The sequence below is a fragment of the Podarcis gaigeae genome (assembly GCF_964106915.1).
Source record: "Podarcis gaigeae genome assembly, chromosome: 5".
Taxonomy (NCBI): Eukaryota; Metazoa; Chordata; class Lepidosauria; order Squamata; family Lacertidae; genus Podarcis; species Podarcis gaigeae.
In genome coordinates, this window is record NC_139681.1 from 19,141,554 (window position 1) to 19,164,657 (window position 23,104).

At 43.9% G+C, this 23,104-nt stretch overlaps 3 protein-coding genes across 10 annotated transcripts in view; all 3 read right to left on the minus strand.

Annotated features, from left to right (window-relative positions):
* Window positions 1-891: 891 nt before the first annotated feature.
* The window catches only part of LOC310844374 (uncharacterized protein), a 72,638-nt gene continuing 50,425 nt past the window's right edge, over window positions 892-23,104 (minus strand). The window contains exon 8 of the mRNA XM_083738561.1: window positions 892-1,284. Within this exon, the coding sequence (XP_083594687.1) occupies window positions 1,241-1,284 (44 nt within the window). The 3' untranslated portion in view covers window positions 892-1,240. The remainder of the gene's footprint in view (window positions 1,285-23,104) is intronic.
* On the minus strand, window positions 6,556-22,180 carry LOC310844326 (disks large homolog 5-like). Its single transcript, XM_083738444.1, has 11 exons — window positions 22,048-22,180; window positions 21,317-21,410; window positions 20,489-20,612; window positions 19,727-19,891; window positions 15,150-15,320; window positions 13,824-14,020; window positions 12,940-13,083; window positions 11,524-11,651; window positions 9,408-9,517; window positions 8,045-8,147; window positions 6,556-6,675 (listed from the first exon to the last, which is right to left on the minus strand). Exons 2-11 carry the CDS (start codon window positions 21,354-21,356, stop codon window positions 6,571-6,573), a joined length of 1,287 nt encoding a protein of 428 aa, XP_083594570.1. The 5' UTR covers window positions 21,357-21,410; window positions 22,048-22,180; the 3' UTR covers window positions 6,556-6,570.
* The window catches only part of LOC310844327 (disks large homolog 5-like), a 35,934-nt gene continuing 34,354 nt past the window's right edge, over window positions 21,525-23,104 (minus strand). For 4 of the 8 annotated variants that reach the window (XM_083738448.1, XM_083738445.1, XM_083738446.1 and 1 more), the window contains one exon: window positions 21,525-22,487. In XM_083738448.1, the coding sequence (XP_083594574.1) occupies window positions 22,434-22,487 (54 nt within the window). In that variant the 3' untranslated portion in view covers window positions 21,525-22,433. Of the gene's footprint in view, window positions 22,491-23,104 lie in introns of all 8 variants that reach the window. The other 4 variants (XM_083738450.1, XM_083738449.1, XM_083738452.1 and 1 more) reach the window with 1 other exon arrangement.

A 23,104-nucleotide genomic window follows, 5' to 3' on the forward strand; every position in this document is an offset into this window, starting at 1 on the left:
ATGCCGTGAATTTCAACCCGGTGGTCCATAACCTTTCCCAGTCAGCAAACATGATATTGTACCCAATGTCCTGTGCCCATTTTATCATAGCCGATTTGACCATTTCATCTTGTGTATTCCATTTTAACAGCAAGTTATACATTCTTGAAAGTACCTTAGTCTTAGGTTCTAGCAATTCCGTTTCCAACTTTGATTTTTCCACCTGGAATCCTATCTTTTTATCCAACTTAAAAACCTCTTTAATCTGAGCATAATGTAACCAATGAAATCAGATCCAATTAATCCCTTGCATGGTCTAAAATATGTATCCCCCACCCCACAGCTTTGCCATTTTAAGTGTTCTCTTTAGATTTTTTTCCTTAATTTTTCCCAGGCAGCAATCTGAAAAACCAAAATTGTTTTCTTTTTCAGCCTTACACACATTAGCTTGAGAAAAGCTTATAAAGCACTCCCATTTCCAAACTGGGCTTTGGAAGCTCATGGGTTAGGACTCCAAATATGCAGGGCTGAGGTAGTAGAATTTTTACCTTTTGCCTAATGCCTCTTACACTGGAAAGAAAAACTACCATCTACTAAGCCCAATTTCCGTCAGGCAGATGTTTACCACTGATACTCAAAATGTAGTATTTTGTTAAATTGGAAGGGCACAAAGAGTGATATGTCAAGTTGGATCTTTTAAATTCAATGGTATCAAAACTGAATTTTCTTTTGGCGTCATTATGATTCACGGGTAATTGCAACTCTAGCAACAAAATGCAATTTGGAATCTCACTGTAAAATAACCATTACAAATGTCTGTGAATTTGTTTTAATTCTGTAACCTGGTTGATAGTAGTAAACTGAACAACGGAGTCAGAGAGGGATTTTTGCAACACTTCCATACAAGTCAAGTTATAGAAATTGACCTTTATTTTAACACAATACTCAGTTTCTTTTACTTTTTTTGTTTTCATACAGTGACTTTTTTTAGTTCAGAAAATATATTGTAACAAAAATTAAAAAACAAAACAGACACATTTTTCGACAGTGGCAAAACTAACAAGTTACAGGACCACACCAGAAGTTGTCATATCTCTATAATAGAGGCTGCAATTCTAATTAAATAAAAATCCCTATGGCTATTACACACCAAAAGAACAAAGCTTGAGCAATCTAAGCTTCCAATTACATAGACTACCTAAATGTGATAAAGTAAAGACTGGGGTAGGGGAATCTGAACAGGTTGCTTGCAGCATCAGTCTTATGAAAAAGGAATCCACAGGACCTTGTTTTGTTCTTGATCAACTGTTGTCATGATCTGAGTGCAAGTGATGGAAAGAGGGCCTAACCCTGGACATTCCCTGTGAAAAGAAGGATCACACACACCAATCAATCAGCATGATTGTTTACTGTTGGCGGTGTGGGGTGGGGGCTGAATTTGCACTAGCGCCAAGAAATCAAAACATACTGAAGAAACAAAAAGGGGGATTAATAACCCCCTTCTTGGTGGTGATGATGTTCCACCCTTTCTCCTAAGAGCTCAAGGTGGTCATATGGAGGACACCCTCCTTTATCCTCACAACAACCTGCAGAGAACCAGGCATGTCAGTTGGGCTTTGTTTGGTTTCTCACCTGTTGTCACTTATCAGTTCAAAAAGTGGCCTGCCTCTTTGGCAACAGGAACTGATGCTGCGAAAGGAGGGAGTGTAATAGCACCTGCACGGCCTGTTTCCCTATAACCATCTCCACCAGCGGGTATATGAACTAGACCTCACTCTTGATGTGGTCCAGGAATCAGGAAAATGAAGGAAGGTGCATACAGAGTGTGCCTCTCTATGTGTTCTCACTGTACAGTGGTATCTGGGCTTAAGTACTTAATTCATTCCGGAGGTCCGTTCTTAACCTGAAACTGTTCTTAACCTAAAGCACCACTTTAGCTAATGGGGCCTCCTGCTGCTGCTGCGCCGCCAGAGCACGATCTCTGTTCTCATCCTGAAGCAAAGTTCTTAACCTGAAGCGCTATTTCTGGGTTAGCGGAGTCTGTAACCTGAAGCGTATGTAACCCGAGGTACCACTGTATGGCCTTTGGGTTTGATGGTGGAATTTGTAGGACCCAACTCTTAGCATCTTTAATGGCATTCAGGCGTGCTCAGCTATGCTTCTCATAGACAATAGTATCAGTTTGTCACTGAAGCACTTATGCAGATACAGCCACAAGAGATCACAAACAGGACATCAGGGAGGTGGGTGGGGAAGAGGGAGGCTTCAGCAATGGTGTCTGGCTTCTTATTTTTTTTTTATAAATATTTTTTATTGCTTTTTAGAAATACAGAAATACAGAAAAAAGAATAAAGGGTGGTTATAAGAAAATAGAATAGACAAATAACAAATTTCCATATTCTTTTTCCATCTAATCTATAGGACTTCCCCACATCCTCCGAACCCTGCGTTCTCTGTCTTATAAAGCATCAGCAATTTGTTAACTTATTTCAAAACTTATTGTAACTTCCATTTTATCATGTTCCCTATTTTCAATTTTACTATAACTCAATTCTTATATGTTTTATATTAAACACAATAAAGTTGTTTCATTATTTTACCTCTGAATTCTTGTGTCTTAATTTTCATTTCATTAGCTTACATTTGCTGAAGCTAGAATTTCCTGAAAGGTGCATTTTTTAACATTCATACAGCTTATAGTGTTTTTTCAAATAGTCCTTAAACTTTTCCCAATCCTCCTCAGTTGTTTCTTCTCCCACGTCTCGGATTCTGCCAGTCATCTCAGCCAATTCCATATAGTCCATCAACTGCGATTGCCATTCCTCCAGCGTGGGTAAATCTTGTGTCTTCCAATATTTTGCAATCAGGATCCTTGCTGCTGTGGTAGCATACATGAAAAAGGTTCTGTCCTTCTTAAGCACTCTCTGGTCCACCATGCCCAGAAGGAAGGCCTCTGGTTTCTTAGGTAAGGTAAATCTCAGTACCTTTTTTAGTTCTTAGAAGAGCTTCTTAGAAGAGAGACAAACAGCAATGCAGAGACACACAGAGTAATTTTTTCAGGAGACTGAAACTGTGTGTTGTTTCTTTCAGGGGAATAGTTTGAGAGTGACACAGGGAGAGGCCTAAGATAAGGGGGCATCTCTTTTTGTAACTCCCATTGAGCTTTGGGAAAGGAGAAAGAAACTGGGCTTTCTGGCTTTCACTTTTCTTTAACGTTTTGCGGTTAGCAAAAGAAATCAGTGTTGAAGAAGCCAAGCTTCTGAGAACCTTCATCCCTGCTAAGAAAGCCTTTGCTGTTGCAATACAGCTAACAAGAACATGGCAAGAGGAGAAAGCAGCCAGGCCCCACGAGTATGATCCTCTAAGACAACTGTTTTGTTACTGAGCCCTCCGAAAGCTATTTTCAGTGGCATCAGGTGACAAAGTTTACATATTAAATCTAAATATGGTTAGAGGGACCCCTGTTATAGCATAATAAACCTCCATGGCTGAACAGAAGGCTAAGTTTAGTAGCAAGGCAGAAATATACAAAGAGATGATGGCTGTAGCAACAAGCCACTATTTACTAATATAAGAAGATGGCCGTTTATGGGTTTCGTTAATAAATCAAGCATGACTGGTTAATAATAATAATAGTAATAAAAAAAGAACTGGCAGGCTTATTCAAGGGATCAAGTTAACAGAAAATACAACACACTGGTGCTCAGTTAGAGCCTATTAAATGCTTTTAGGGACATTCAAGTTGGATTTGCAAGGCAAAGCACAAGGGGAAATTGCCAGGAATTTCCTACCACCCCATTCTGGGGGATTCAGAGTTAAACAGTTAAAACTGCATTTATGATCAAAGCCTGTCATAGTTGCTTTGTTGTTCTACCACAGCAATCAGTGGAGAAAAATACCAACACAGCAAGAGTCTCTCATAAGGATATGTTGGCCTATTTTGCAAGCTTCTCAACACTTCTCAAGCAAAGTGTTGCAGGGTTACTCCATCCAATAATCTTGCTGCACTCCAAAAAACCTGACTATTTAGCATGTCTCCACTGCACAGATCCCACTGATTCCCAAGGCTGAGAGGGATCATGCCATTGAGACTCCCTAGTAGGATGCCACAGTAGATCTGCATGCATAAATGAAGTTCCCTGTTTCTCCCTCAGCTTATCTCTAATTCTACCAGGAAACTGAACTTTCTGTACTTCTTGAGGGAAGGAGGGCAGCTAGCCCTTGGGGCTAAGAGAGTAGCCACCACCCTTAAAGCTTGGAGGAGGAGGGGAATTCCCCTCAAACCTCCAGAAGCATGTCAATAGACAGCAGTAAAGCGTGGGGGGGGGGGGAACCATGGGAGTGATGGGCAAACAGAAAATGGAACCACCTCCAGAGAAAAAAATTAAAATCATATTTATTGGTTGATTTTGTCATCTGCAAAATTGTTTTGAGCTCTGGGAGGTGAAGTATTACTTTTGTGAGACCAAAGACCCTGAACTTACTTATTTCCTCCTCCCTTTTGTGACATGTCCTTTAAGGTTGTAAGCTTGAGGGCAGGGACTACATTCTTTTTAAAAATAGTGATTTGTACTGTGCATATGAACTGACCACACAGTCCCAAGCAGTCAGAGAAACCAGGATGTAGACCAACAGACAGAATAGCTTCATTCTTCAAACAAACTAAAATGCTACTAGCCATTCTCCACAGTGTCTTCCACAGTCTCCTTGCAGTCCTCACTTGCTAATATTGGAAAAGGGTCTTGCATTAAAATGTTGCACAGGCAGTATCTTGGACATAGTCAAGTGCCTAAGTAACTGAGCAGGGGCTGGCAGGACCAGTTTGCAGCAGCAACCTATGTACCGTATTTTTCGCTCTATAACACGCACCTGACCATAACACGCACATCGTTTTTAGAGGAGGAAAACAAGGGAAAAAACATTCTGAATGAAATAGTAGATGTATCATTTTTGTGCTTCATGCTGTGGCCACAGACATGTGATCTGATGGTGAATTTGGGGTGACCCAATGCAAAGATCCTGAGGATCCATGTGGATCCATGCTTTGTAACCACGTTTTTGCACCATTGCAGCCCCAGGCAACAGTGGGTGCGTGATTTTTGGGGGGCAGGCTGTAGCCATGGACATGCTATGTGATCTGATGGTGAATTTGGGGTGACTGAATGCAAAGATCCTGAGGATCCATGTGGATCCATGTTTTGTAACCACGTTTTTGCACCATTGCAGCCCCAGGCAACAGTGGGTGCGTGATTTTTGGGGGGCAGGCTGTAACCATGGACATGCTATGTGATCTGATGGTGAATTTGGGGTGACTGAATGCAAAGATCCTGAGGATCCATGTGGATCCATGCTTTTCAACCACATTTTTGCACCATTGCAGCCCCAGGCAACAGTGGGTGCGTGATTTTTGGGGGGCAGGCTGTAGCCATGGACATGCTATGTGATCTGATGGTGAATTTGGGCTGACCCAATGCAAAGATCCTGAGGATCCATGCGGATCCATGCTTTTTAACCACATTTTAAGTGGGAAGGGAAGGAAAAACACAGAAGGGACAAGGAGCAGGAGAGGGGTGTGCAGAGAAGCAGCTGGCTAAGAATGCAGGAGTGGGGTTTAACGGGAGGGAGGAAAGGAAGGCAAAAGTTTTCCCTCACCTACCCACCCAAGCCAGCCAGCTCCCGCTCTCTCTCTCTCTCTCCCCCTCTTGCATGTTTTCACTCTGCTTTCCCCTCTGCTTGCCTGGAGGGGAGGGGCTTTCCCTGCTCTTTGTTCTGTTTGAGCAAACACAGCAAGGAAACAGAGGTGGGTGGGCAGTAAGACCCTGAGGCAGAATGCCGGAAAGCAGCCGCTTCCTCTTTTCAGGTTTCCCTTCTAGGAGACGCGCAATTTGATTTTTGCCTGCTTTTTTTTGCCTCCACTCACACCATTTGGCTCCAGGGACCACACATTCGCTCAATAACACGCACAGACATTTCCCCTTCCTTTTTAGGAGAAAAAATCTGCGTGTTATAGAAGGAAAAATACGGTAGTTGGAAACAGCTATGGCACCATTCTCCAGACTGTAGCATCACTGCCGCTTACCTGGATCAGACTGGGCAGCTGCAAGCTCTGCCCCCCACTCCTCTCAGATGCTTCTGCCAGCTTTTAGTGCCCGACATTGCTGGGTTTCCCATCCCCTGAGCTGACCATTCGGGAAATCCTAGCACGTAATACAGACTTAATGGTTGTTCCCTTTCTTTGAAATAGAACATGCTTAGTACTAAAGGGATGATTTATAATTCTTCTGGTTGTTATGGGGAACCAGGTGCTATGCTGTGATCTACACACAGGAGACTGCTAAGGGGGGGGGGAATGCTGTTGCAAAAAAATACACACATACAGTGGTACCTCAGGTTACATACGCTTCAGGTTACATACACTTCAGGTTACAGACTCCGCTAACCCAAAAATAGTACCTCAGGTTAAGAACTTTGCTTCAGAATGAGAACAGAAATTGTGCTCCGCCGGTGCGGCGGCAGCAGGAGGCCCCATTAGCTAAAGTGGTGCCTCAGGTTAAGAACAGTTTCAGGTTAAGAAAGGACCTCTGGAACGAATTAAGTACTTAACCCGAGGTACCACTGTAAACACGACCCAGCTAAAGGAATCAGAAGCCAGCCTTCCACTTTGCTATTGTTTCCTTTGGCATACAAACCTGTGAAGTACAGTGGTGCCCCGCAAGACGAATGCCTCGCTAAACGAAAAACCCGCAAGACGAAAGGGTTTTCCGATTTTTTAGCGGCTTCGCAAGACGAATTTCCCTATGGGCTTGCTTCGCAAGACGAAAGCCCATAGGGAAATCTCCGGGGACAGTGGGGAAGCGCAGCGCGCCTTCTCCTCTGTTCCCGGACCTGTCCTAAGGCTTGCGGTGGGAGGTCCGGGAACAGAGGGGAAGGCGCGAAGGGCTTCTCCTCTGTTCCCGGGGCTTGCGGTGGGAGGAGGGTTTTTCCTCCCCACCGCCAACATTCAGAACAGCATTCTGAATGTTGGCGGTGGGGAGGAAAGCCCTCCTCCCACTGCAAGCCTTCAGGACAGGTCCGGGAACAGAGGGGAAGGTGCGCAGCGCTTCTCCTCTGTTCCCGGGGCTTGCGGTGGGAGGAGGGTTTTTCCTCCCCACCGCCACATTCAGAACAGCATTCTGAATGTTGGCGGTGGGGTGGAAAGCCCTCCTCCCACCGCAAGCCTTCAGGACAGGTCCGGGAACAGAGGGGAAGGTGCGCAGCCTGCTGCCCCGCGCGAGGGGCGCTCTTAAGCAGAGCGCCCCTCGCGCGGGGCCGACATTCGCCGCTTGGAGAGCCCTGCGGGGAAGTCCTGCAGGGTTCCCCAAGCGGCGAATGTCTGCGCCGCGCGAGGGGCGCTCTTCTTAAGAGCGCCCCTCGCGCGGGGCAGCAGGCTGCTATCCGCAGCTTGGAGAGCCCTGCGGGGAAGTCCTGCAGGGTTCCCCAAGCTGCGAATGTCTGCGCCGCGCGAGGGGCGCTCTGCTTAAGAGCGCCCCTCGCGCGGGGCAGCAGGCTGCTATCCGCAGCTTGGAGAGCCCTGCGGGGAAGTCCTGCAGGGTTCCCCAAGCTGCGAATGTCTGCGCCGCGCGAGGGGCGCTCTGCTTAAGAGCGCCCCTCGCGCGCGGGGCAGCAGGCTGCTATCCGCAGCTTGGAGAGCCCTCTGGACCTCTTCTGAAGGCGGGTGGGGGGCAAAAGTCTTTGTCCCCCCTGCCTGCCTTCCCGGGGGATTTTAAAATGCTGGCGGGCGGCAGCGCTGCCGCCCGCCAGCATTTTAAGATCGCCCCGGACAGCGGAGAAGTCTCCGCTGTCCCGGGAAGGGGGGGGAAAGCAAAGACTTTCGCCCCCCCACGTCGGCCTTCAGAAGAGGTCGGGGGACAGACTGTCCCCAAACCTGGTCTGAAGGCGGTTTCCATAGGAACGCATTGATTGATTTTCAATGCATTCCTATGGGAAACCGTGCTTCGCAAGACGAAAAACTCGCAAGACGAAAAGACTTGCGGAACGAATTAATTTCGTCTTGCGAGGCACCACTGTACTTGTTATATTCCTGTTCTATCTTCTGAGCAGTCTCAAACTGTTCTTTAGAATGTTTCTGCGTAACTTTGTCCCTCAGGAAGACGGAGTCTTTTTGCTCTCTAACACAGAAACGTAGAAAAAGCTCGTTAAATGCTTAATTTTTCAGGGGACACAAGACAAACCATTAGGGAGCTAAACAGATTTGCAGCCTGTTTCAATCAGCATAGATATACAATGGTGTGTGCAGAGCGCCACCTGGTGTCCAGTATAGGAAGGCTGCCTGATACACTGCAGCAGCAGGAGCAGCAGCAGCAGCTAACCTTTGATCTGCTGCAACTGGCAAGGCAATCTGCCTTAATCAACAGCCACCTACACAGAGGCAGTGCTGTCAACTGTGACAGGAAAGCACCCTTAGGCGCTGGATGGCTGTCCAAAACATTTATATATAGGAAACATTGTTTATAAATGTTGCTTAAAATCTGAAATTTCAGTTATCTTTTATGAACCATAATTGTAAGGAAGCAAGCATTGAAAATTGTTGTCAAGGTGGATATATGGAGTGTGAGTGCAGCTGCCCCACAAAGCCCAGTGGTTGCCACTTGGCTCCCAAAGCTGGCTTGCCTCTGTCACTCCACCTGGGCCTGGATTCCTGTTTTCTTATCAGAGCCACTTTTCAAAGTTACTACTTCTGTACGGAGATCTCTTCCCTCTCTTCTCCCTCTCCCCCACTGGCAGTTTCATCTTGCCAAAACCTTGGGGTACTTGTCCAATTTTCACATCTTCATTCTCTCTCCAATGCCTCCTGACCTTTGCACCTCTCCCTCCTTGCAAGGGTTTAAATATCATGCTGGCAGGGAACATCTGACGGGCACCTTGCTGGCTACCCCTGGTTTAAACAGCTTCTATGGAGCTGACCCGGCTTTTCCCTGTTCCCTTCCTAACTGCCTTACTTTTCTTTGCAAACCCCGGGGGCCTGTTCTTAATGCAATTATTGTACAGTACACCTTGGCCTCAAGGAATTTTAAAAGCATTAAAAATAATAGCCACAAAGGACTATATATGAATATAATCCAATGCAAATCTGTAGACCTCATATGGAAAAAACTACCTGATTAAATAAAATCAAGCCTTTGATAATGCAGTGCAGCTCCATTCTCAAAAGTCATAGAATTTCGAAGTGCAACCCACACACGTCTACTCGGAAGTTACCCCTGAATGGGGCTTACTCCGAGGTAAGCAGATATAAGACTTCAGCCTAAATGGCATGTCTAAGTGAAAGCAGATTTCCTGTTGCACACGAGAAAGCACCGGAAGCACGCCATCCTCCAAGCACTACCCGAATCCCTACAGCCACCACCCGGCCCACACCTTACACTTACTTGATCTGCTTGGCATTTTTATAACGGACAAAAATGACGATTGGGTAGATGTGAATGCTGTGGAGCCGCTCGATGGCATGAGGAGCAATGTCCAAGAGGCAGTGACAGTCCTGATAAAGAATAATCGATTAATGATATGTTCAAAGCATTTCACGTGCATTCACTCAGCAACCCTTACAAACAGCTATGCAAGGCAGCTCAGTATCATTAGCCCCCTTTTGCAGAGGAGGGGGCTGGACAATAACAGCTCACTTTAGACTATCATGGAAATTCACAAGTGTCCCTGCAGCTTGCCTGCTCTGAGACAGTGCTCGAAACTCCCATTGTTCCAGGTACATTTTGTGACACGTAATTTCATTATCGTGAGCAGTTTCTGAGCTATGGGCACAGTACTGCACCTCAGATTTCAGATTAAAACTGCAGTGGAAGGAAAGGGGGACCCTTTTTCACTCTTCCCACTTCCAGCTACTGTCTGAAAACTGGAGAAGAGACCCTCTTAAGAATATTAGCGGGAGGGCAGGGGAAGGACTAGACCATGTCAAAAATGAACAGAATATTTTAGCTGCAGTTCATTCATTTTCAGCTTTGTATTCTTGTTATTAAAAAAGCGCACCTAGACATTCCGTTGTTGCGCCCATAACCTGGGTTTAAGGTGCCATTTAGCTTCTAGCTTTCATATCTCTGTTTCTAGCACTGCTCTGAGACACCATTCTGGTTGCGTTCCTATTCTCTCTCTGCATTTCTGTACTTTTTGCTTCCCCCATGCGACTTCTCACTCTCTCGCTTGGCTATCCTTCAATTTCCACCTCTCCACCACCAACACCGTGTCCTCTATCTCTCTCTTACAGTTCCTGTACTATTTAAATATACCAACAGAAGGAGCCAAGAAGTGCAAACACCTGACTTTAAACTCATCACCGGCCTAATATTCTCAAACCTGCCTCTCCCCAAGCCGTCTTTCCTATCTGCCCAGTTAACAACGGAAGGGGAGCCTGCTGGACTAAAGGCCCAGCATCTCACAGTGACCAGCCAGATGCCTTTGGGATGTCCAAATGCAGAACCTGAACACCATAGCAAATTTACTTAGGCCCAAGCTAGCTGTGATGGAGGCAAGAGGCATGTTCTTATTTAAACATACGTCTCCATTAGTGGGGTGGGCAGAGCATACTTTTTTACCATGGAAGTTGTGCTCAGGTAAGGAGACCTGAAACTTCCAAATGGCCTAAAAGTACTTTTCTCATCAGCTTGGTTTACTGCCAGTAGCAGAGCTGGCCTGAGATAAAAGTTCGTGTATCAATGGGAGATGGGGAGAGGAGGTGGGGAGCTTGGATGGGTGCTCTTCCTGATAGAAGAAGCAGAAACCTCCCACTCCTCACCTGAGATTAATATTCTACTGCTTTTTAATTGTATTAAATTAAATACAATTTAATTTGGGGTACTGTTTTACTGTTTTGATTTACTTATTTACTTATTAAATACAATGTAATTTGGGGGATTTACTTATTTACTTATTAATACAGTGAACTACACTGAGATCTTACGATGAAAGGCGGCATGTAAATTGCACACGATCAACAAATGGCTTTGAGGTTTATTACATTCCCATACTATGTAAGTGTTGTTAAATAATGATAATATTGGCTGCCATGTTGCATCAGATTTGGCCCGTGAAGTGTAAGCTTAAGAACAGGGGCAGAAAGTTTGTTCAGTGTGCCATGGAAAGTTACTGCCATGTGCTCTGAAGCCAACAACACCCGAGGTTAGACTCGAACACAATACTTGCTGGCTCACCTACTTAGTCACTTTCATCTAGGGATTACAGAATCAAAACAGCACATCAATCCAGTTTTTAAATATAAGAATGTAAACGTAATTGGGAAAGGGCCGTATTTCTATCTCCTTGTGTGTTGCCTCTTCTCCAAAGAGTTCAGATAAGTTTTTGTGTGGTTCCAGACTGTCTCCCACTCGAGAAGCTGGCAGGCCCAAACTAGTTTAGCTACAGCAGAACTGTGGGTGGGTGCCTTTTTTAAGAGGAAAAAATAAAGCTACCATAAAGAGAGAGAGAGAGAGAGAGAGAGAGAGAGAGAGAGAGAGAGAGAGAGAGAGAGAGAAGCACCTTCTCTGTTATCTCCTTTACTGAGGCAACAGTTGTCACATCAAAATGTCCACTCCTACATTTATAATCTATGAATAAACAGTCTTTCACACCCCGCTCGATGGCTTGTTGAGAAACTTTCATCACTTCTGTTTTGGAAGAACAAAAACAAAGAATGGTTTATTCATTTTTACTTTGACAGGAAGGCGGCATTCAGATGCTTCAGACCCAAGTTTTCCTTTGCACACATACAGTATATATATAAAGCACGCTAATATTTAAACCAGTTAAAAGCAATCATTTGGCCTTATGTCTACTGAAGGGCTTAACTGGATCATCAAGGAATATGCACCCACAGCTGCACATTCCCCACAATGCAATATTCGCGCAAGCTAATACCATGATGTTTTCCCCCCTTCTAGAATGGGGAGGGTAGAGGGATGTTACATTGCGGCCAGGAGAAAGGAGAGAGAATGGGGGGGGGGGCAGCACTGCTGGCGTCTCTCCTGCCTCATTCAATGTAGGACCACACACAGAGTCTTGGGGAAAAGCAAGGAGGCTGTTGCAGCAGTTGGCTTCGTAGCATGACAACTGCTTCATAAACCCATGCTTTAATAAATCCATGCCGGGACAACTGTTTAATAAGTCCGTGCTGTCAAATGAGGATTTCCAGGCTGCATGCATAGCTGTCAGGAAGCGCTCTCCCCAAAGCAGCAAGCAGATAAAGAGTTTAATAAATTGCACAGGAGGGGAGACCATGATGCTAAACTCTGCACCATCACTTGGTACGTCTGCTTAACCAGGAGTGTGTAGCAGCACCTGTACCTTGGCTGATGATTGCCATCGTGGCTTGTATTTACTTTCCTTCTGAATTGAAAACAACAAAGTAACGGTGTTGTTCACAACTCATATTTAGCAATTTCCTACAATTGAGTCTTTCTTGCCTGTCTCTTCCCTATACACACGGAAAGAAACAAAATACGACTCTTGGATCAACTATTCCGTCCAAAACCAAAGATCATTGTTTGTTTATCTCCCAAAAATACATAGCTCATATTTGTTCTTGATCCTAGTTTTTTGGGAGTGAAAAAAACCAACATCTCTGGTTCGGAGATAACACTAAACCGGTTTTTTTCCTCTGTGTGCTGGAGGGGAGAGGATGAATACTACAGTAAGGAGAAGAGACTTAGAGGAAAGAGAGCAGAGGGAGAATTATAAGCTGAAGAGGGAGAGGAGGAAAGAGTACCTGAGAATGCAGAGAAGCACAATGGCCAAATGGGCAAAGGAAAAGAGGTATAATAGAAGGGAATTCTTGCCGATAGAGGGTGTGTGTCACCTGAATTACCCATAACACCTAAGCAACCATTGTTTTTCTACTGCTCCCTCTGGAGACCAGCTTTTTGTTACTAGAGGACCTTCAAGTGCTGGCATATTTACCTAGAGGACACCGACCAAATTTTCCTGGAGATTCCTTGACTAGCATGTCCTTCACAGCATCAAGTAATGGCCCTAGAATAAGCACAGGCCTGGGAGACGTGCAGTCCACTTTCTGGACTCGTTGATAAGCAAGGTTTACAGAATCTGGAGAGAAACGGAGAGTTGCTTACATGATCAGGAAAAGAAATAAATAAAAGAATGCAACAGCTCAAGGGCCCATGATAGTGAAGGTAACTGAGGTGTGAGACAGTCGCTGTCTGAAAATTGTGAATCTGAATTCTCTAACAATATAAAATCTGAATTGAAAAAAAGCAAACCCCGAACAGGTAATACAGAAAAGGATCATTGGGAACAACTGGAGAAACTCCACATTCTATAGCTGATAATCCAAATCCATACTTAGCTACTGTGAATAGCAGATTTATGGGGACATGTAGAAATATACTTTAAGAAGGGTTATGGAACATGCTAATCAATCTTGTATGTAAAAGATTAAATGTGTGAGAGAGTGGGACATGAGATACATGGCATTTGGCTGGTACCGAACAGCTTTGAACATGCAGCGGATATGGCAGGCTGACTCTCCTCTGCTCACTCTTCCCTCAACTCCTCTGTTTTGTTTTATTCTAAAACCCAAAGTCATAGGCCCTCCTTTACCTGTTCAGGGAAGTTTTTAATGTATGACATATTGGTGTATTTTTGGTCTTTGTGGAAGCCGCCCAGAGTGGCTGGGGAAACACAGCCAGATGGGCGGGGTACAAATAATAAATTATTATTATTATTATTATTATTATTATTATTATTATTACTACTACTACTACCAATGTGCAAATAAACCTAGATAATTTTGTTGTGGGTTAAGCAAATTCAGTTAAGACAATTGCCATCCAAAAAAGAGATGGAGTCTGTGCTGATGGTGTCAAGGGCTAGCAGTTCCTTTCCATCTTTGGACCCGCTGCGTTTGTGCTTGTGCTTCCTCCTAAAGAACGACCTCCGAGCTGCTGCCGATGATGTCTTTGCAGAGCTGTTTTCATCTTTAGCTTCGGACATGCTGTGCCTCCTGTAGAACTCCTGCTCCATCCTGCAAAGAGATTGTGGACTTAATTGGGCAAAGTCTGAAATGCTCTCAAACAGAATACAGGTAGCAGTAAAACCAACATTGGATCTTGAGACAGGCCTCGCTATGGGGTTGTCTGTAGTTGTCTTGAGGACATAAGCCATGACTTACCACAATTGAGCAAACACAAGGATTCCTGGGGTGAAGTCTGTGGCCTCTGCACCTAACCTAGGCTTGTGGCACGTCTCACTACAGACAAACCATGAGCTGTAATTAAGGCTCCCTACTCATGGTTTGTCTGGAGGAAGCCAAACCATGAGCCCAACCTCAGATGCCCAACCTAAGTCAAATAATGAGCTTCTGTTCAGTGTGTGGTGGTCATCTAAGTGGGTTGGTATAAAAACTTGAAGCACAAAGTGAATAATTTAGTTAAGAATAATGGAGTCCTATAGAAAAGAGGAGAGCAGGTATGGCCACACTATAACCCCATGATTCTACAGTTCCAAGGTAAGATGGAGGGAAATGAAGTGAGAAGGTTGGTGAAATGCTATTGCAAAGAGGGAGAAAGAGAATGATATGATCAAGTAAAAGACCTGAGAGTGAGTGAAAACCAAAAAAAGTATAAGCTGGCAGCCACAATTGGCTGCATATACACCATGACATCAGGATCTTAGCTGAGGCAGCAGTGCCCAATTCTGCCCCTTGATCTTGATCTCCTTGACCTTTATTAAAAAGCAAGCATTAATTTGGTGGATTAAAGGGGGAAATGTGGTGTTCTCTTATGTTCCAACCCACGGACCAAAATTAAATATGGATGCCATCCATCCCTGTCTAAAAGTGCTGTGGAATGACGAAGGGAAGCCACTCAGGCTGTCCCGGAATAAAAGCACAAAAACAAAAAAGTCCTTTCCATTTTTAGGAAGTAGGCAACCATCGGCAGCACTAAAAATGACTTGACGGAATAGTTTCTTTAATTGAGTTATTAAAACATGCCACCTCTCTCAAGTAACTTTACTGGGAAACTCAATACCCCCTCCAACATTAACATCAAGGCTTTGAAGAACAAAATGCTTGGCTTTTGTTCATACTTAATCGTAACTGCCCGCTTTTAGCAATGAGGCAAACGCCATTTGTATCCCAGAGATTTAATTACATGTATTTGCTGGGAATCTGTCCTCTTTCCAGCTTTTGGGCGTTTTCATCCAGCTGCCACGTCATCCAGTAGCCAAAGTTCCCCTGCGGCAGAGTGTCATCGACGTACAAAATGTCATCCTTCTTGAAGCTCAAGTCCTGCTCCACTTCTGCCATCCGGTCATAAAGTGCCCTGCAAAAAAAGAGAGATGAAGAGACCCTTTTGATTTGATTTTATTAAATATTCTTTTTCTTTTTTTTCTTTTTGACAAACTAATAATCATAAATAAATAAGAATAAAAATGTGCACCCCACCACTGAGACCATTCCATTGTAACTATCCAACCTCCCAAAATTTCAACACCTCTTGCGATGGTGTGACCTCTTTCTGTTTTAACAGTACAAATTCTGCAAACACCCTCCATATATCCTCAAAATCATTTTGCCTGCATATTCCCCACCTTACCTTAATGGCATGTGTTAATTTCCTTCTCTCTTTCTCTCTCTGCGTTGGGGTGTGTGTGTGTGTGTGGGCAGCTGCTGTATATTCTAGGCTGATTCAAGGGGAGTAGAGTTGAAAACTGGGTGCCAGATTTAAAAGCAAGGGCTCCACTTCTACAAGGAGCTTGGTCCGCACGTTGGCCTTCTCCGGGGCCAAGCAATTCAGCACAAGAGAGTGGAAGTTCCCAAGACGAACACTGAATTTGGATCCATTGTGGCAGTGCTATTCTTCTAGAAAAACAGGTGCTGGAACTCACCATGAATGCCTCCCTTATTCTTTTATAATGGCAACAGTGCCCACCTGAGAGGTGCTGATACTGAGTTCTGGCAAGTTCTGGCTGGGGAAAAAAGCCCTGAATGGAGGAAAGGAGTCGATTCCTTCCTGCCAAATAATGCCACAGAGAACTCAAATTGGGGCAGCTGGGACATCTTTGGGGCCTCTCTTGCTGAGAGCTGAGAGTTAGCAAGGGAACAGGAGTTAAAGGCTGGCTGGAGCTGAGGGTTTGGAGGAGCAGGACCTGATGAGGATCAGCTTGTCAAACAGGCCTTGGGTGTCTTCTCTTCTTCTCTTGCCATTGAAAGGAATTCTGTAGACACCAGCAAGAGGACACCTGAACCTAGAACAGTTACCATTAAGAAGTCCCAAGTGGAACTCGGAATCCAGATCTGTGGTGGAAACCTACATGGTATTTTTGTGTCCGATGTAGAAGATGACAGCCCTGCCAAAGGACCTGATGGGCTGGTGCTTGGAGACATGATACTTGAGGTAAGCAGTAGATAGAAAAGGAAGGTGGTTGGTGGTTCAAACTCTTGCAGAATCTGTGGATGCAAAACACATCCATAGTTTCCCCCATGAAAGGAAAAGCAGCTTGGGTTTTTTCGTTTTTAGTGGACAAAAATAGTTAGCAAGGAAAGGGGAATTCATCCCTTGTTTTCTTCCTCTTCTCATGCACCCACATGCCACCTCCACTCCAGCTGATCCTTCATTTGAGATTCCAAGATACTGCTAGTGCTTTTGGAAAGGAAAAATAAAATACCATAAGGAAAAATAATCGTACAACTTCATCTGATATGTAGTCTGGCCCTCAAATATTCTAGTGTGGTGAGGAAGGTTCAGATAAGCAGGAAATCTATTAGGTCTCAGTTGGAAAATGTACAAAATTTGAGGTGGAATGTCACCTGAGACCAGCAAGGATGCTTAAGATTCAGAGCAGTGACGCATGGATGAAATATGGCCTAGACATTCTCCAACGAATGACGTTTCTGAAAACTTGTGCTGCCCAGCTGTATTTTTGGACTGAGTTGCCATTTCCCCATTTTCGAAGACGCAGGGTTCTTAATGCACTGTGAATGTATTTCCTTTCCCCCTGTTTTGGCATAGTCAGGCTCTCTAGTCCTACATAAACATCCTTTTCATTGTTTGGTTTGTTGGACGCGTGCATCCGATTGGAGATTTCAAGTGTTTTTATTTCTTCTGCTCCCCCCCCCCCCCAGTATGGATCTGTTGACATGCGGAACAACACAGCCGAAGAAGCTTATCTTGAAATGCTCAAGCCAGGTGAAAATGTTAGAATAAAAGCTCAGTACAGAATAGAAGAATTCAACAAGATCATAGAGTTACCTGGAGATGGATTCTATGTCAGGTATGTAAAAGTTCAGTCGGTAAACCAGGGGTCTATTCATCTGCTACAACTGTGGGCTAATTCACACAGATATGAGCATCTCTTGAACTTTCAGCACTTGATGGCTTGCAGATGAACATGTAAATGGGCTGCACTGAAAGCACTGTGTACATTGTGTTTGAACTGACTGTAGGGAACAGGACAGCACTGTCTCCAGTGACTTAATCTGCAGTGGTTTATTTGCACATAAAAGTTGTCACTTGCTGCTATAGTCAACAGAAGCGAACATGCATCCCACTTTTATGAATACAGCTCAAGAGCACGCCTACAAAACTGGCATCAATAGTTCAGTCACAATAAGGCAAACTGTATTTATGGTGATTCCATGCTTCCTTTTCAACGAATTTAATAATCCCCCTTAATTACCTGAAGGATAGATATCCTATGATTAGGGAAGTGGGCCTTAGGCTCAGCACAGCCCTGTTAAGGATTCTTGAATGATTCCATAGCCTGTAAAATTCAATATTATTAATCTACCTCCCAGAGATTTGTGAAGATGACTAAGTATCAGAGAGAGCACTTCCTTAAAAAAGAGAAAAAGATAAGTGAGCCAGCAGTTTTCTGGTTCAAAGCTTATCTCAGTCATGAACTCCTTGAATAGCCTTAAGTAATTTAGGCACACAATTAAATAACGTGTATTTAATAATATAAACTATTGAAGAAACTAATATTCCCAGCCTCTGTGCCCCACCAGGATTTGTGATATTTTGCTGGACTGCCTTTTAACAGATGGCTCTAATGTGAAGCACAGGGGTAAAATAATAGAATTGTGGAGTTGGAAGGGACCCTAAGGATCATATAGTCCAACCCCCTGCAATGAAGGAATATGCAGCTTTCTCAAATGGGGATTGAACCTGCAACCTTGATGTTATCAGCACCATGCTCTAACCAGCTGAGCCATCCAGAGCATGTATTATATGCCCTGAAGCACAATGATACAGTGGTGAAGCATAGCTCTAAATCCCTCTTGTTGGGTTGGATCTGGACTATGTTAGTTGAACTTGGGTCCTGTTGAGATAAAATTAGTCATTATTTACTCAACTTCCATTGAAATCAATGGGAATTAAGTTCATCAAACTTAGTCTGAATCCATCCCATTAACAATATAAATATACACCCCAGGTAGATAAAGGCTGTGGGCAATCATGTCCACATCAGCCCTGGAACTGGTCGCCTCCTACTTGGGATTCTTGAAATGGCTGTAGAGGGAGAAGTGGGAGCTTTAAGTTACTACTCTGTTGACCAGGCATGAGAAGAAGTATTTATTTCTCCCAGGCCTTGCCATTCCACAGGCTCCTTACTGCCTACTAGTTGCAAGGACTGACATGCCCTCTCTGTTCTGAACCTGAGGACACCGCTGAGGCTCAAGGATGCATAGTCCCAAGGAGCTCAACTTGGCAAAGTCCCAGCCTCAAATCAGGAGGTTCCTGGTTCACCCTGGAGTCTCTGATATACAGTGGTACCTTGGTTCTCAAACTTAATCCGTTCAGGAAGTCAGTTCGAAAACCAAGGTGCACTTTCCCATAGAAAGTAATGCAAAACGGATTAATCCGTTCCAGACTTAAAAAAACCCACAGCAATTTAACATGAATTTTACTATTTAATAAGACCTGGCTTCCTCAGCCTCGGCCCTCCAGATGTTTTTGGCCTATAACGCCCATGATCCCTAGCTAGCAGGACCAGGGGTCAGGGATGATGGGAATTGTAGTCTCGAAGCATCTGGAGGGCCAAGGTTGAGGAACCCTGAGCAAGACCATTAATCCATAAAATGAAAGCAGTAATCAGTGTTCTGTACTATAAAATAAGACAGTATTGTAGATGATAAAAAATATTATTATTATTTTTTCTTACCTACACTGATGATAGTCATTGTTTGGATGGGGGGCTTTTTTCCATTTTTGCTGTCACACAATCAATCAATCATAAAACAAAAAACAAGCAGCAGTCACAAAAATTTAAAAGCCACAAAAGCGCAAAAAAAAGCAAAAACAAAAGCACCAAATATCACCTCAGAACGCTGCAATCAGAAATGGAAGGCTTTAATTATGATGGGGGGGATTCAGATGAGTGGTGCAAGGGCAGAAGAGGGAGGGAAAAAGGCTTAATTACAATCGGGGGGACTCAAATGAACGGTGCAAGGGTAGAAGCGGGAAGAATAAAGGCTTAATTACTATGCAAGGGACTGAAATTTGCTACGCAACAGTAAAAACAGAAGCTCACGGACCCCATTTGGGTTCCGGGGCAAAGTTTGAAAACAGGAATACCTACTTCCGGGTTTGCAGCGTTCGGGTTCCAAGTTATTCGGAAACTAAGCTGTTTGAAAACCAAGGAAGGGGCAAGCAGAATATAAAATGGAAGAATGGTATAAAGAGGTGAGGGATATAGCTATTAATGATAAAATGATGAAGCAGGTTACCTGATTGAATTGCGGGGATTGGTGGTTGGGGTGGTCTGCTTGGATGGAGGCGACATGGTCCCTTCATCCTGTTCGTTCACAGTATCAGTTATGGAATGGCTGTCAGGGGTTGCAGCTCCGCTGCCTTTTGGAGTGGAATGGCTGCTCACGGGTTCTAGCCGGGAGCTCAAGTTAGAGGAAGGAAGAAGAAGAATACCAGAAAAATTAAAAGCTGATCAACTGCATTGTATCTAAACAGTTTCAGATATTTAGATACTTAAATGGGTGCTTAGATTTTCATCCACATCCTGCTCCAAAAGCTTAAGGATGACTGCCCCTGCTGCCTATAGAATATAGATCTATCCTGGTCCTGGCTAGCAGCTGCAGTGACTGGCATCTTGCTTATTCTGCGATCAGCTGCTCTCCCCTAGCAGACAAAAGCAGAATGCAAAGCAGAAATATTGGTGGCACAAGGACAGCCAGGGGACATGGAAGAGAGGAGCAGAAAGGTAGCATAGATAGTAGGGACTGGGATGGGGTGGGGGGACAATCAGTTAAATTTTGCAGATTGGGGTCAAAGGCAAGTCCCAGCTTGAAAAAAAGGCTGAAGGCTACTGGTCTAAAAGGCAGCAGTTTCTGTACTTAGCACATTTTCCCCACCCCCTTTCCTTTTCTATTTTTTCCATTTACACATTTAACCACTATTTCAACTAGCCCTACCTAAGACATTTACAGAATAACTTACTTGTCTTTTTGATGTTGCCCTACAGACACTGGGCTCACCTGGGCAGGGTGGAAAGTGAGTTCTGCAACTGGCTACTGGCAAAGGATGAGGTCTCCAGGTTAAGCGGTGACTGTGGTGGGGTTACCAGGCTGGGGCTGCTACATTCAGAATGAGACAGTGAACCTGTATAGAACAGCACAGGAGCAGCCATGGCAGTTGGGTGTGTTGCAAAAGTTATCAGGGAAGTCACACCATCCCTTTACGTTGGCTTCCAAGTGTTTTTAATAGTGGGCTTCCAACAAGAACAGCACCTAAATGTTCAGTTATGTGCACTATTTAAAGACTACCCTACCACTAGGATATCATGGAAAATTTCATACTAACACTGATAGGTTGAGGGGGCAAGAGAAAATGTTTTTAATACGCATGCACTAGAAATATGGGATGGGGACATGTCCTTGCTCAAAACATGGAGTGCTCAATGTGCACAGTGTTACCTTCAGACTCCCCCTTGAGCCCCCCTCCTAACCCTCTCAATTAAAAAATAAATAAATCAGGGTCTGGCTTCTTGTTGTTTTTAATTTGGGGGTCGCTTCTCTTAGTGCCTGTGTTGTATTTGTTAAGGGGGTATGCGTGGGTGTTTTACCTGGTGCTTCGAGGAAGAGGCTATTCTCATCCCATTATTGTGTTTTTCTTCTGCAGAAGGACTATGTTATGGTGCCCATTATAGTTTCTTAGATTTCCAAATGTGACCCCCCCCCCAAAGCAGGGATGGTGCCCTGCTTTAAACATTGACAAAAATCCACTAGCTAGAATACAGAACTCTCCATTCATGCAGTAATTTCCAAGAAAGAAATAATATACCGGTAAATATAAATATATATTACCCCTACTGGAGCCAATGACGGTCCTCTGGTACTTTGGCATCCATGGTATTTTTATTCCTTCTGTCCTATACTGCAAGTTGCTGGAAGAACCTACCTTTTTTAAAAAAAGGAAGTCAAAACTTGCTTTTATTTTAGTCAAATCACAACATTTTTTCCCTTTAAACTGTCAGTGTACCCACAACTTACAGATCCTTTAAAAAAAAGAAAAAAAGACTAGCTTGGGAATATTAGAATTTTCCTCCTTCAAACAGATGAAATAATCCTCCACTTTTATTCCAACTAGAAATTAAGTATTCAATTCCAACAAATAGTAAGAATACATGAAGTTACAGCCAGCCATCTAGTTGACAGCCATGGAGTCTTCAACAGTTTATTAGAAATAATGTAGACATTAAAAAAATCCCCACTGCTCTGAACACAAACTGGTCAAAAAACAACAACAAACACACCCAAAAGAAGATCGTATAGTGTATTAACATTTTGTCACTTGCTTTCATACTAACAGTGCAAATACAATTTGGTCTAAATGTACAGATTGACAAGCAACAACCTCTAGGCTCTAATCCCTCCCTAGTGAGATGTAAGAGCTTTGAGGATCAAACATACAAATGTATGGGCTTTACTCATTTTAAGTTTCAAAACGAATTGCTAGTTTTAACTAGGATACCTTGAACACTAACTAGTGATTAAAAACAACAAAATGAAGAGCATTAAAAATTAGTGGAACATACCCTGAAGACACCCTTTTCTCCTTTTCATAAACAACATAAGACAGTTCTGTCAGTTCTTTTATGCTTGGATTCATTTGGATCAATTGAATTATAAAGATCAATTTCATTTAAATGCTTGAAGTTATCGTTTCCTCCAAGACAACTGAACAAAAGTTTGGGTTTCTCAAAATTTACGTTAACATCCTCAACACAAAATTCAATAAAGGCGTAGTCCCTTCAGCCACTTCGCAGAAGCAGGCTGCATGGCAGATGCCGCTGGTGGTGGCGGTGCGGGTCCTCTTCCTCCTCTCCAAAGGGCTCGGCCAGAAAACAACGGTGGCGGGGCAGGAAGACCCTCAGGTAAAGGTGAGGAGAAGGAGGAGGCGGCTGGGACTCCTTCTTGGGGCTCAAAGGCTCAGGCCTATTAACCACAGAGCACTGCACATATGCATCGGAAGAACCTACTTTAAAGTACAAAAGGAAAAACAGTCAGGCTTAATAAGAAAGAGGGGGAAAACTCCTTTAGGCCCTGAATTTCACAAGAAATGTGCAAGATTTCTGCTGTAAGCAACATAAAGTGCTCCTCCGGAACAAGTTTTCTTATTACAGAGAAAAATCTCACTGCATTCCCTGGTAGTTATATGGAGATTTATCAATCTCATGGGGGACATCTTTTTTTAAAGAATAAAAAACCAAAAGGAATGTATGGGTAAGGAGTGGGACACCATTGTCCCCTCCCTGCTATCCTTCTCCCGAATGCTTTCCTCCTCAGCTGAGCTCACATATTGGAACTGTGCTCAGCTGGGAGGGAGAAAACATTTGAAGAAAGGGTTCTGCACTCCTTACTCCATACAGCCTTTTTATTCTCAAAAATAGGACCCTTCCCATCCCTGTATTATCGAGAAATTGCTGTCTTTAGCTACAAACACACACCACTCATACATGCATGGAGCACACACAAATCACCAGTAGCTAATGTGGCCCTTATTTTCATATTGCAGTTGAACTATTTACCACCCTAAAAACAAAGCCAACATTACTGCCTATTGTTTTCTTCCCCTACTTCAGGACTGCCATC